Source organism: Macrosteles quadrilineatus, unplaced genomic scaffold, assembly GCF_028750875.1.
Source record: "Macrosteles quadrilineatus isolate MER2022 unplaced genomic scaffold, UCM_ALF_1.0 Scaffold_5__1_contigs__length_97177068, whole genome shotgun sequence".
NCBI lineage: Eukaryota > Metazoa > Arthropoda > Insecta > Hemiptera > Cicadellidae > Macrosteles > Macrosteles quadrilineatus.
In genome coordinates, this window is record NW_026542598.1 from 79,739,812 (window position 1) to 79,754,035 (window position 14,224).

The 14,224-nt window shown below is 37.4% G+C and overlaps 1 protein-coding gene across 4 annotated transcripts in view; it reads right to left on the reverse strand.

Moving 5' to 3' along the window:
• The window catches only part of LOC128996006 (WD repeat-containing protein 47), a 272,428-nt gene that overhangs the window by 112,463 nt on the left and 145,741 nt on the right, over positions 1–14,224 (reverse strand). For all 4 annotated transcript variants that reach the window (XM_054421114.1, XM_054421112.1, XM_054421113.1 and 1 more), the window contains exon 4: positions 5,219–5,315. In XM_054421114.1, the coding sequence (XP_054277089.1) occupies positions 5,219–5,315 (97 nt within the window). The remainder of the gene's footprint in view (positions 1–5,218; positions 5,316–14,224) is intronic.

The following is a 14,224-nucleotide window of genomic DNA, read 5'->3' on the forward strand; positions in this document are numbered from 1 at the left end:
TTGACGGCTTGTCACAAGTCAGGTTAAGTTTCAGTTTGGCCCAGAAGACAATGTTTAGCAGTTTACTGTGTTAACTTTTAAACGTTGACTACCTACTACAAATTCAGTCGGTCGTTTACACAGTAGAACCTCGATAACAAGACTTTCGTGAGAATAAGTAAGGCTTGTTATCATGGTTGACTTCTTATCGAGGTTTGCAATAACAAGTGATTCTAGGGATCAAAAAAATTCAATTGAAAATTATACATGTTATTGAGGTTCTACTGTAATATTGTGATGTCGTCATTGACTTGTTTTGGGGTTAAATTATGCCCAGCAAGCCATGAATATCAAATCCCAGAAGAATTCAAACATTCAAATTTTCATAGTTTTACAGCAATAAGTTATATCGAACTAGTTGGAAACTATATTATTTTTAAAAGCGCCCAAAGAACCTAAATTAACTTAGATTCATAAATAAAACTTTAAGGTTTTATTAATATTTGTTAACATATGAAAGATAAAAGGATGAACATAAAATAGCGAAATAAAAATAAAATGTAGCAAAAGGTACGATTTTGTATAAGTGAATATACTAATAAACTGATCAAATGAAAAAAGAACCCTATTTCTTGTTTGGCTGATGGGAATAGATGGGTGGAATGGTTTTAAATTGCGTAACTTTAGATACTATAAATCGGACTAAGTATCCAATTCTTCTCATAAAAAAAAACAAAACAAAAAATGGTATTTGGACAAGTCTCTCAAGAATGTAGTAAATTCATTTCCTGATATTTCAAATTTTCATTCTGATGAGGACATACTCGTAGTTTACAATGAGCTGCTCTTACATATTGGCAGCATCATAAATTGTGTTTAAAAGAACATGACATGTATTGTACATCAGAAGAAACTGCCCTCCTTAAATAAATTTATCTTATTCCAAACTTGGTTACAACATTTATGGAAAACATTTCTACTTCACGACATTGTGTAGGTTATATTCAAAAGGTTGATACTCTAAAGGGATTTTGTAATCGGTATTACTATAATTTTTAACCGGTTTACGTAACATAAGCATTTTATTGGCAATTAAAATTTTGGAACAAAATAAACTAATAGAGAGATATTTAAGCTAGTAGTAGAAATTGAAAAATAAAATTCTTCCTTAGGCCCGGTTCACACGAACGACATACCTAGCAGACTAGGCTTGGACTAGGTAAGCACTAGGTAAGCACGACTGGGTAGCGGACCACAGAATCACACCGGTTCACACGAGCGACATGTCCACGGACTAGGTAAAAATATGAATCGGGCCTTAGTCATTTAATTTATCCTCTAGTTGATGTACACCTCTAACATTAGTTTTCGTTGTTTTCCCTCTATCCCAAATCAACAACTCACACCAACAGCTGTAGCAAATTGACTAACTTTTGTTTGCTAACTTGATTACCCGTAACTACGACGATAAACGACCATGTTAACACGAACATAGTGTTGCAACTCGCACACCTAATGTTAATTGTGTCGCTGTTAAATAAACGTATAGTGTAGTTGCCTACTTTGTAAGATAATTTACGATATACAAACCTACAAATGTTAACTAAAATTATGTTTTTGATTTTAAAAACTAAAATGTTAACCGACTCTAAAAACGGATTGAAAGACATATGCTATATTGACATCATTATTAAAAGACAGTGTATAATTTTTAATATATTCAAAGCATTAATCGTGAAAAATAGCATTAAAAAAATAATATAGATGTTACATATATACTGAGAGAGGAAGTTCTCTATGAAATACAAGGAAAATATTCCTCAATTTAGTTTTCTAAGGGTCGAAAGCAGGTACAACTATGCTCATTCGCTTAACATTATGGGCTGTAACGTAATACACGATGTTAAAAATCCAATATTTAAGTCTATGGACCAGCAAGAGCCATTTTTCTATTAAATGAGAACACCTAAATGAGCCTTTTGCAGTGTATGGTAAAGTCAAAGTTGTATTTTCCCTTAAAAATCCTCAACACAGTGATTGGTTTTAGAAGAAAAATAATATAGTTTACAATAATGTTTCCTTCTGGTGTGACTAGGTAAAAAGTCGGTGCGCGTACGAGAGCAATCAATAATCAGTTAATCAGCACCATGAAGAAGTGCGATTCATCACATTTTGTACAAAAAAATACTCTAGCTACAACTTAAAAATGTAATGTCTACTTGATGCACAATCAAAAAGCAAAGGTATGATTAAATTCCAGTCTCCAATAAAAATTTTCAAGATTTTAACTTTAGCGTCCAAGACCATATTGATACTCCAACCGCAAACTGATTTGCACAAAAATCACTTCCTTGAAGAACTCCCGAAGACAAAGATTTAGTTTATAAATCCAAAACGTTTCAAAGTCGAATCAAAACATCGGTGTATAATATGATCACGCAATCAAGGTTGCCGTGCCGTAGGTTGTAGCTGAGATCACGACCAGTTGTACCTCGGTGGGCGACTGATGGATGATGGCTCATTGTTATCAAGCCAAAGTCAAGGTCAAATCTCCGGGTGGACGTGATGACTCAGGAAAATATTAATAGCATTATTAGCAAACAAAACAATAAATCACGTAGTTACAGCGTGGATCGGGTAATAAGTATTCAGATGAGAGGACAGGAACTAATTTAGGACTCTAATTTAGTACTGAATGTTGACAACCGGATTGGTTGTATTCAAATTGCCTTTAACGTGGAATAGTAAAATACCCCCGCCACAGCAAACCTGCTGACCAAGCGAATTTCAACTTGTCTGATAACATTTTACTAAATTATTTCTTTTTTTAAGCTCTACAAAATTGTTAAGAAAGAAACTGCAAAATGTTTTGTTTTTAGGGTAAAAAATTAGAAAACCCCATTTTTACCCCATAAACCCCTGTTCCCATGGTCCGATTATGCTGGTTAACGAACTCGTTCGAATAAACGTAGGTTTACACGTTTGTACCAAATTTCAAATTTCAAATTTGCTCGAGTTATCGCGCTATTCCCCCATATGAGAAATTCGCTAATAAGACTTCTCAACTTATAATTGAATCGACGTCTGAAGGATGTTGTTTCATTGATGTGCGTTTCATTGATAACGTGCCAGTAAGCTGATTCTTTTTGACATGTTCAACTAGTAAAGTACAGAGTTTTGGCTGAACTGTATAAGTTTAATTTAATTAATAGTTAATTATTTTAATAGACCGGTTTAGATTTTATTTTAATTTTTAATTGCATTATAGAATGTGTATGAACGTGTATGAATATGCCATGGTGTAAAATTATTCAAATGAACATTCTGAGGTATATTTACCGTCATATATTATTCTAACAGTCTTAAAAGGCATTAAATTAATTTATGTTGTACTAGTTAACAATTTTAATGTTATATCTGAGCAGAGTGCAGCTGGACCACTTCCTGTGAACGCCTGCACTTTCAATGAAGGCAAGAGGCGCTCATTCAGGTCGCAGCATGACCGATTTTCTGATCGATTTTAATAACCGTCATTTTCGACCATAATCTATTTTAGTGTTTAGAAAAGTCACTGAAAATAGCTAAAGATGATAGCAATACTTTATAAAATTAATTTGACTTTACGTTAATAATGGAATTATTAGTATATAGGAGTTTTACTGTTTGATTACATTTTAACTATTTAAAACTTTACCGCATTTTATTAATTTTCTGCACTTGTTTAACGCATTGGTTGCACAATCAAATGTTCATATTTAAAACATAAACACGTTGCAATATTTCAAAGGTAAATTAAAATTTATGGAGAAAGGAAAACAGGCGCTGACATTAACATTTTCCACAAAGGGTGACTTGGAGAAAAATTACAAATCCCAAACGACAACGTTCTTTAAAAAATACAAGTTGTTTTGCATTTCTTTCGTGGACTCTTGTTACACTATTTTTATAGTTACTGATATACCATTTTAAGCAATACCAAAGCTTTACACTATTACGATTTTAAAATGGAAAAGGTGAATAGATTGTAAAATTTGAATACAACTAGGGAAAATATTAGAAAATGGCAAGGTCTAACTTGTAGGGTGTGTTGGTTTGAGATATCGCGAGTCAACACTGAACATCATAGTGAGAGGGAGGAGGAGGAAATGAACGATAAACTGAGCCTGAGTTTACAACGATGGTCGTGTCGTGGAATACTCAGCTGAATATCGAGAAGGCGAACATGCTACACAAACAGCTGTTGTATTTAACACTAGGCCTACTTGCAAAGAGTAAAGGACAAAAACAAATTCCTCTTTTTAATCGACCTTGTTCTATTAGCGATAGCGGAACAGCTGATTTTGCTTTATGATTTTAGTGATTATGCACTGTATAAGTATAGACACTGGATATTACTAGGAGAAATTTGAAGTTATATTATTAGAAATTAGTACGGGAGTGATTATAGATTTGACATCAATTCGATTAGAATAACTTCATTTTTAGGTGGCTCTGTCATAAATATGTATAGCGAAGTACCTCAATATTATTGTCAAAAAACAATGAACTCTTGCTTGTTCTCTGGTACAACAAGAAAAAAGTAAAGTACAATATATCGTAAAATCTAGCCTAAAATAAGAAATATTTATATTTAGTCAAAATCAGCCAACTCAAAAGTCACTAACGCGAAACACACTTCCAGAGGCTTCAGATTAAACAATGGCTCTGCGCTTTTTGGAAAAATCTTGAGTGATAGTAAAGTTGCTAAAGGAGAATGAATACTTATAAACATAATTTTAATTCCTAAAAATGTTCCAAATTCAGTGAAACAAAAACAGATAAATAGTAACGCTCAAACAATTGACGGATAGAACAACAAATTAAAAATTGTGTAGAGCCGATATATGGAGAAGAAAAAAATAAGCTCTATTGATTACGTTTTTATCAATTTTAGTATTTTACCACTACTAGAAAAATAACGGTACGGATCCTGAACATAAACAAATGACGTTTTTGGCCCGTAAAAAGCCCCTATACTAATAGCATTAATTAACATATGGTTAAGTTTTCTTTCGATCCAAGTTCATTTGGTTATGATCAATACCGGTATTTTTCTAGTATTCCTGTATTTTACTAGTTTTGCTACGTCTCACTTACTCTTTGGTTGTAAAAAACAATCGATAGGTTACAAGATTTAACCATTAGGCATTCATACGTTGTCTTATTGGTGTATAAAGATGAGCAATGGTTGTAGACCTACCTTGACTGTATCGTAGTGGGCATCTCCGTTGGTCATAGGCCTAGCGTTGGCCGCCGGCCTTACTGGTACACCGTTGCCGTTCTGAGGCGGCCTCATGCTGCAACATACAAGAAACAATTAGAATATAGCTTTAAACAAATCTGTACGACATTAAAACAGCCAATGAAGGTATTAATGCAAATATTAAGTATTAATCAATCAATTTCAACGTATTAATCAAATTTCTCCCGTAATTGTATCGACCAGTATTATTAATGTTAACTCGTTTTTGTATATCGTCGTGTGTTCGAGGTATGTTTGTTTTGCAGTGGCTCGGATAGATTTGCCTAACTTGGATAGATGACTAATGTTTTTGTCACACCTGAAGATGGACTCAACGAGTCTGAAACTATTGCCAGGATATTTTAAAATCAGGTGATATAAACACTTTAAGCATAATCAAAATAAATTGTGGATTTTTCCAATAAAGAATTCCAAAAATGAGTAAAATAATAATAGCTTTAGAAAAAATTGCATATAGAAAATCATAAATTATATAATTTAGTATAAATACTTAGAAAATTATGTTTTTAATGCTGTACTATAAGCGATTTATAAGATATTATTTATAAGATGTGAAACCTTAAAGAGGACAGTAATCAAAGAGATTAAAAAGATTAAGGTTTGCCATGGTTAAACGGTTTTAAAATTCATTCAAAAACACACTTCGCGTCCTCCAAACTCTAGATACAAACCGCGACACACATAGGAGAGATGATTGCATTTTAAGCTTGCAGGCGTTTCACTAAGGTACAAGCTTTGTATTGACATCGCAGTAAAATGGTTAAATTTTACATTATTTGAAAGATTATAAAAATACTAAAATTCTCAGAAGCTATCGAACTAGGTCATTGTACAAATTATACATAGATAACCATAAAAGAAATTAATTAAAATAAAGCTTATAGTTGGTTAAAATAGTGCCGGATTGTATTTACCTTAAAATGTAAGTTAACGTTTTTCGATTTTTGAGAAAGTCTCAAAAGAAGATACATTAAATACTTCACTATTTATTCGGCCGAAATTCTAAGAAACGTTCTTCACATTGAAATAGTATTAAACCTTAGTCAACCTAAACATACTATCAAGACAATTTCAGTACAGTACTGTTTTGACAGCGAGTATCTTATTTCAAATCAAAAACTTTTAAATAAAATTTCCCATTACGTACGCTAAAGACGAAATTAAATTATTGTACAAATATAAATATTCGTGAATTCGTAAATTACACATACTTATGAAGAAAAAAACGTAAACCTATTTTCTTGAAATTAATCCAAATAGATTGTAAATATTCAATGTTCATGATTAGTTGACTAAAATAAATTCACATATAATATAAATTTACATGTTAGGAAAATAAAATCAAGCAACAGTGACAAAGTACGTATACGGTCCCTCCGGAAGTTCATGATTTAATTATCTCAACGTAGGTTTCCGCCTACTGTTTTAAGATAGGAGAAACAAATAAAAACTAATTTGAAATTCTGTTTCAGTTACAAAAAGTTCCACGGTGATGCAATGTCAGACCGATCAATATTCATGTAGATGACTCAAACGACCTTGGTATGATCTGGTACAAGCACAACTATTAGACATACTGTGAACTGACAATTCGTTTGAACGCAAAGGCAGGCATATTTTTTGAATTATACTACCACGAGAGGATGATAGGAAAACAACAATGGCCTGAAAAGAGATATTTTAAGTTAGTGTAATGGATTTTCTTTTTTTTCATTCATGAAAGTTTGTTAAAATTGGGTTTAGGTTATTGGTCACATTGTATGCAAATAAAACTAAACTTGTATGGAGTAAATAGGACGTTTACAGACCAAACGTTTTTGAACTATCAACAACTCCCAAGTTTATTCCAGAGAAATACGGTACTAACTAACGAATTCTTAGTTAAGCAAGAAGCAATTAGTAGTATTTTATTGCTTCGGAAGTACGTTTTGTATTGTTAGGCCTAATTAATTTCAGTTCCAGAACATGATAAAGCTACAAACACAATATTTGTGGTCACGTTTGATATTGATCGGTAAAAATTATGCTGACATTTTTTAAATAAAAAAGTTTGCCCATGGATCGGCATGGTTAGGACTTTACAGTTCATCGTTGTCCTTAGTCCGAATCTAAGATAAAATCAGTCGCACAGCGATTTGCATATCAAATTTCACTGGTTGGTCACACTACCTTAAACGAACCTGATGAATAACCGCATGCAGACAACGCTATCGAAGACATTGCAAACATTTTGTACCTTAGAAATGTAAACGGAGGGAGCGATTTATAATACTTAGCGAGAACGTCTATTTCCCCCCACATTATTTTCGGCTATTACAACGACAATACTCGTCAAATAGTAACCAAAACTGGCTAACATAGTGGTCAAAGAAATAATTGCCACTGTGCTGGATTCAGATTGAAAAATTCCTTTCGTTGTGGTTGTTACTATCTCGTTGAAGACTTTGTGTACGGAGAACCTTTGTAACACATGAGTAAAGCAATGTTTTGTTTAATATTCTTTATATAACAGCACAAAATATGTTTACGCCACACTACATTATTTTGACGAACTTCCCACGCAAGGATTTAGTCCAGAAAACATCTGTTTGCCGCTAGCTTATTCAAATGGGGTTCCATTGCGTAATACTGTTCTGCAATGAGTTTTACCGGACACCAATCAGCTGATTATACTGTATTTGCGTGGTAATGATTGGTTATAAACAAAAACATAACCTATCTTAGAGGTTATGACTGGTGATGTTTAGTCCTTTAGTTGGTGGAAATATATAAGGATTTGTACGAATTAAGTAGTATGGCGTAAACTATCGTACGTAACTCGTCCAAAATGTGTGTACCGGACTCGTATGGTAATCCCGTACTCGACTTCGTCTCGCACGGGAACGACCACACTCGTCCAGTAAACATTTATTTTCAGGACTAGTAACGTAATATACTATTACAGATACATACCCTAGTTGTCTCATAGCCTGAGTCCTCGCCTCAGCGTGTATTGCGCGACTCTGGTGGTTACACAGCGAGTACTGCGGTCGTTTGGGCAGTCTCTGCTCTCGTGACATTACACTTCACTGAGTTCATCACACAACATCTAACATACATACCTTAGTTGTCTCATAGCCTGAGTCCTCGCCTCAGCGTGTATTGCACGACTCTGGTGGTTACACAGCGAGTACTGCGGTCGTTTGGGCAGTCTCTGCTCTCGTGACATTACACTTCACTGAGTTCATCACACAACATCTAACATACGTACCTCAGTTGTCTCATAGCCTGAGTCCTCGCCTCAGCGTGTATTGCGCGACTCTGGTGGTTACACAGCGAGTACTGCGGTCGTTTGGGCAGTCTCTGCTCTCGTGACATGACACTTCACTGAGTTCATCACACAACATCTAACATACGTACCTCAGTTGTCTCATAGCCTGAGTCCTCGCCTCAGCGTGTATTGCGCGACTCTGGTGGTTACACAGTGAGTACTGCGGTCGTTTGGGCAGTCTCTGCTCTCGTGACATTACACTTCACTGAGTTCATCACACAACATCTAACATACGTACCTCAGTTGTCTCATAGCCTGAGTCCTCGCCTCAGCGTGTATTGCGCGACTCTGGTGGTTACACAGTGAGTACTGCGGTCGTTTGGGCAGTCTCTGCTCTCGTGACATGACACTTCACTGAGTTCATCACACAACATCTAACATACGTACCTCAGTTGTCTCATAGCCTGAGTCCTCGCCTCAGCGTGTATTGCGCGACTCTGGTGGTTACACAGTGAGTACTGCGGTCGTTTGGGCAGTCTCTGCTCTCGTGACATTACACTTCACTGAGTTCATCACACAACATCTAACATACGTACCTCAGTTGTCTCATAGCCTGAGTCCTCGCCTCAGCGTGTATTGCGCGACTCTGGTGGTTACACAGCGAGTACTGCGGTCGTTTGGGCAGTCTCTGCTCTCGTGACATTACACTTCACTGAGTTCATCACACAACATCTAACATACGTACCTCAGTTGTCTCATAGCCTGAGTCCTCGCCTCAGCGTGTATTGCGCGACTCTGGTGGTTACACAGCGAGTACTGCGGTCGTTTGGGCAGTCTCTGCTCTCGTGACATTACACTTCACTGAGTTCATCACACAACATCTAACATACGTACCTCAGTTGTCTCATAGCCTGAGTCCTCGCCTCAGCGTGTATTGCACGACTCTGGTGGTTACACAGTGAGTACTGCGGTCGTTTGGGCAGTCTCTGCTCTCGTGACATGACAGTACACTGAGTTCATCACACAACATCTAACATACGTACCTCAGTTGTCTCATAGCCTGAGTCCTCGCCTCAGCGTGTATTGCGCGACTCTGGTGGTTACACAGCGAGTACTGCGGTCGTTTGGGCAGTCTCTGCTCTCGTGACATGACACTTCACTGAGTTCATCACACAACATCTAACATACATACCTTAGTTGTCTCATAGCCTGAGTCCTCGCCTCAGCGTGTATTGCACGACTCTGGTGGTTACACAGTGAGTACTGCGGTCGTTTGGGCAGTCTCTGCTCTCGTGACATTACACTTCACTGAGTTCATCACACAACATCTAACATACGTACCTCAGTTGTCTCATAGCCTGAGTCCTCGCCTCAGCGTGTATTGCACGACTCTGGTGGTTACACAGTGAGTACTGCGGTCGTTTGGGCAGTCTCTGCTCTCGTGACATTACACTTCACTGAGTTCATCACACAACATCTAACATACGTACCTCAGTTGTCTCATAGCCTGAGTCCTCGCCTCAGCGTGTATTGCGCGACTCTGGTGGTTACACAGCGAGTACTGCGGTCGTTTGGGCAGTCTCTGCTCTCGTGACATGACACTTCACTGAGTTCATCACACAACATCTAACATACATACCTTAGTTGTCTCATAGCCTGAGTCCTCGCCTCAGCGTGTATTGCACGACTCTGGTGGTTACACAGCGAGTACTGCGGTCGTTTGGGCAGTCTCTGCTCTCGTGACATGACACTTCACTGAGTTCATCACACAACATCTAACATACGTACCTCAGTTGTCTCATAGCCTGTGTCCTCGCCTCAGCGTGTATTGCACGACTCTGGTGGTTACACAGTGAGTACTGCGGTCGTTTGGGCAGTCTCTGCTCTCGTGACATTACACTTCACTGAGTTCATCACACAACATCTAACATACGTACCTCAGTTGTCTCATAGCCTGTGTCCTCGCCTCAGCGTGTATTGCGCGACTCTGGTGGTTACACAGCGAGTACTGCGGTCGTTTGGGCAGTCTCTGCTCTCGTGACATTACAGTACACTGAGTTCATCACACAACATCTAACATACGTACCTCAGTTGTCTCATAGCCTGAGTCCTCGCCTCAGCGTGTATTGCGCGACTCTGGTGGTTACACAGCGAGTACTGCGGTCGTTTGGGCAGTCTCTGCTCTCGTGACATTACACTTCACTGAGTTCATCACACAACATCTAACATACGTACCTCAGTTGTCTCATAGCCTGAGTCCTCGCCTCAGCGTGTATTGCACGACTCTGGTGGTTACACAGTGAGTACTGCGGTCGTTTGGGCAGTCTCTGCTCTCGTAACATGACACTTCACTGAGTTCATCACACAACATCTAACATACGTACCTCAGTTGTCTCATAGCCTGAGTCCTCGCCTCAGCGTGTATTGCGCGACTCTGGTGGTTACACAGCGAGTACTGCGGTCGTTTGGGCAGTCTCTGCTCTCGTGACATTACACTTCACTGAGTTCATCACACAACATCTAACATACGTACCTCAGTTGTCTCATAGCCTGAGTCCTCGCCTCAGCGTGTATTGCACGACTCTGGTGGTTACACAGCGAGTACTGCGGTCGTTTGGGCAGTCTCTGCTCTCGTGACATTACACTTCACTGAGTTCATCACACAACATCTAACATACGTACCTCAGTTGTCTCATAGCCTGTGTCCTCGCCTCAGCGTGTATTGCACGACTCTGGTGGTTACACAGCGAGTACTGCGGTCGTTTGGGCAGTCTCTGCTCTCGTGACATTACACTTCACTGAGTTCATCACACAACATCTAACATACGTACCTCAGTTGTCTCATAGCCTGTGTCCTCGCCTCAGCGTGTATTGCACGACTCTGGTGGTTACACAGCGAGTACTGCGGTCGTTTGGGCAGTCTCTGCTCTCGTGACATTACACTTCACTGATAGTACGGTGCAATTAGACCGAAACCGGGACATCCAAAAAAAAAGTTTAAAACCAGTGCCAAATTGTTGAGTACACTTCCCTCAATACGTAAAAAAAAGTTACACTGATTTGAGTGTCGGGTTTGGGGGGGAGGGGGTGAAAATGGGGTGAAAATAGGACTTTTTTTACTTTTTCGCAAATACCTCAAAAACGGTGCGTTTTTCTTAGAACATAATGAATAACAAAAATAATCTACATTAAATTTCGAACAAAATGATACCATACAATACCTATCTACTATGAACGGTTCAGGTAATATTGAGGGGTAAATGTGAATTTTTTTTTAAATTCTAAAAATGTTGTTTTTTAAATGGAGGAAACCCATGGACACCCATAAAAAAAGTTTCTAATGAGTGCTAAATTGTTCAATAAACCTCCCTTAATATGTATAAAAAAGTTACACGGATTTGAGTGTCGGATTTGGGAAGGAGGGTTAAAAGAAAAGGGGAGGGGGGGGGGTGGATGGGACTTTTTTTACTTTTTTGCAAATACCTTGTAATGTTTCAATTTAACTTACCGGTAACCGTTTTAGGCTATGTTATGCCTAGGCTAGGTTAGGTTTTTGTTAGATCAATTGTAATAAAAGTAGGCCTATCTCACATTTTTCATAGTTTAAATATTTCTTAATGTTCTTTAAATTACTAATGAAATAATGTTTCTAATAGTTTATTTTGTAAATAGGTGTAACCAATAATATTTCTACCCACTTACCGTACCTAGGTTAGCTTAACCACTTACCGTATTTAGGTTAGGTTATCCATTGTAAATATTTCAGCAACACATTCTTAGTTATAAATTAGCATAACCATTTTATTTCACACACAAAGGGATAGACATGTAAATATAACAACTAACTAAATAATTAAAACATATTTATTTACAGTATTACATTTGTTTGAATGTTTGTTTATTAGTCTACAATAGCTTCTCTGACAGCTCGAGCTCCAGCCGACAGCAGCTGTTGGATCAACGACGATCAAGCGGGCAGCGATGACGTCAGGCTGCCGGAAAAGGAAGATAACTTTTGGTGGAAACATCTGGGTTTAAAGTTCTAGAACATTCCATGGTCACCATAGCAACCAAATCGGGTATAAATACAGCAGTCCACGGGCCAGTCTTCAGTACACTTCACGAGTTGACAGTCAGCGCTGCGGGTTTAAACCATTTGCCAGGCGCAAATAAAACAATAATCAATAGTAATCAAATTTGTATTTGTAAAAGAAAATAAAAACAAGGAATAAGGTCAGTCCCAATTGTGTACTCATTTGAAATATTAATAAGGTAATTTGAATTAGACAAGTAAGTAGGATAGAAATTAGAATAGGCCTACACACAAAGCATTTGTCAGGCCCCGGCAGACCGCTGGTGCTGCGGCTTTAACACTCAACACTCACGCACATTTGGTAGTTGTCTGGCACCTTATTTTAAGAGTGCTGCGACCAAATAACACTTACACATAGTGGCTCTGTATAACTTAACATTATATCTCACATTTCACACATTCTGCAGTTAGGATAAAATCAGTCACGTGGCAAAGAACCCATCCCTGAGAAACTTTGATAAAAATACAAAATAAAATAAATACAATTAAATGAAATTCAGATTTAAGTCATTGAGACGTTACAAATTGGCACCCAACTAGGTGGCTTGATTTTATCACGGTTATAGATTATTTTAATGCAGAGATATAATTTACGAAAATATATAACACCTACACTTAGAGCACAAGAAGCACACTTAAATATGAGCCGGCAATTAGACGAAATCAATATGGAAGAATTATTAAGTCCTAATAATGACAATCCCGGAGATGACTTATACAGTATCGACAATCAAAATTTAGCGTCTGGCGACAATCTAAATCATAGTAACGTAACAAGTCCCAGTAGAACACAGCACACAAACATGGACCGACCAATAATTAGGCCTATATTACAGACACTTGAAGAGTTTAAAGAACAAGTATTGTCACAATTTAAGCAAACTAAACAAGAAATAGAAAAAGTTCGGAAGGATCTGACCATCGAAATAAGACAAATCGAATCCAAATTTGATACAAAAATAACAGAATTAAGGGAAGAAATACACAGCCATATTGAGGAAAGAATCGCAATGATTCAAGAGAATCAGGAAAGAATCAATAAGGAATTTGAGGCAAAGTTAAAAGCTGGGAATAGTGGGAAACCAGTAGGCCTACATATCACATGTCCTAGCACCATAGCTAAAGACTTACCAAAATTCAATGGAAAATCAAAAAACCCAAATCAATTCCTTTCTAGGCTGAAAAACTATTATAACAGGGAAAATGAACGAAGGCTTTCACAGGATGAACAATCACTGAATTTAGAAGAAATCTTAGATATATGCTTGGAAGGAACTGCAGCACGATGGTGGGATCTAGTTAGGACTTCAGTACACGATATTGAAGACTTTGAAAAATATTTTATGAACAAATATTGGAATGAGGAGATTCAAGATGGGATTAAAACTAAATTAGACTTAGAAAAATACATACCAAGGAGGGGACTGACAAGAACAGAGTATTTCATCGACAGAGTAATACTGTTGCAAAATATGACACCAAAATTCACAGAGAGGGAAATAGTTCGTCGCCTTGTTCGACATTTTGACGAAACAATTCAACAGGCCTCCAGAGTGCAAAACATAGTTTCAATACATCAAATGGAGGAACTATTAAGTAG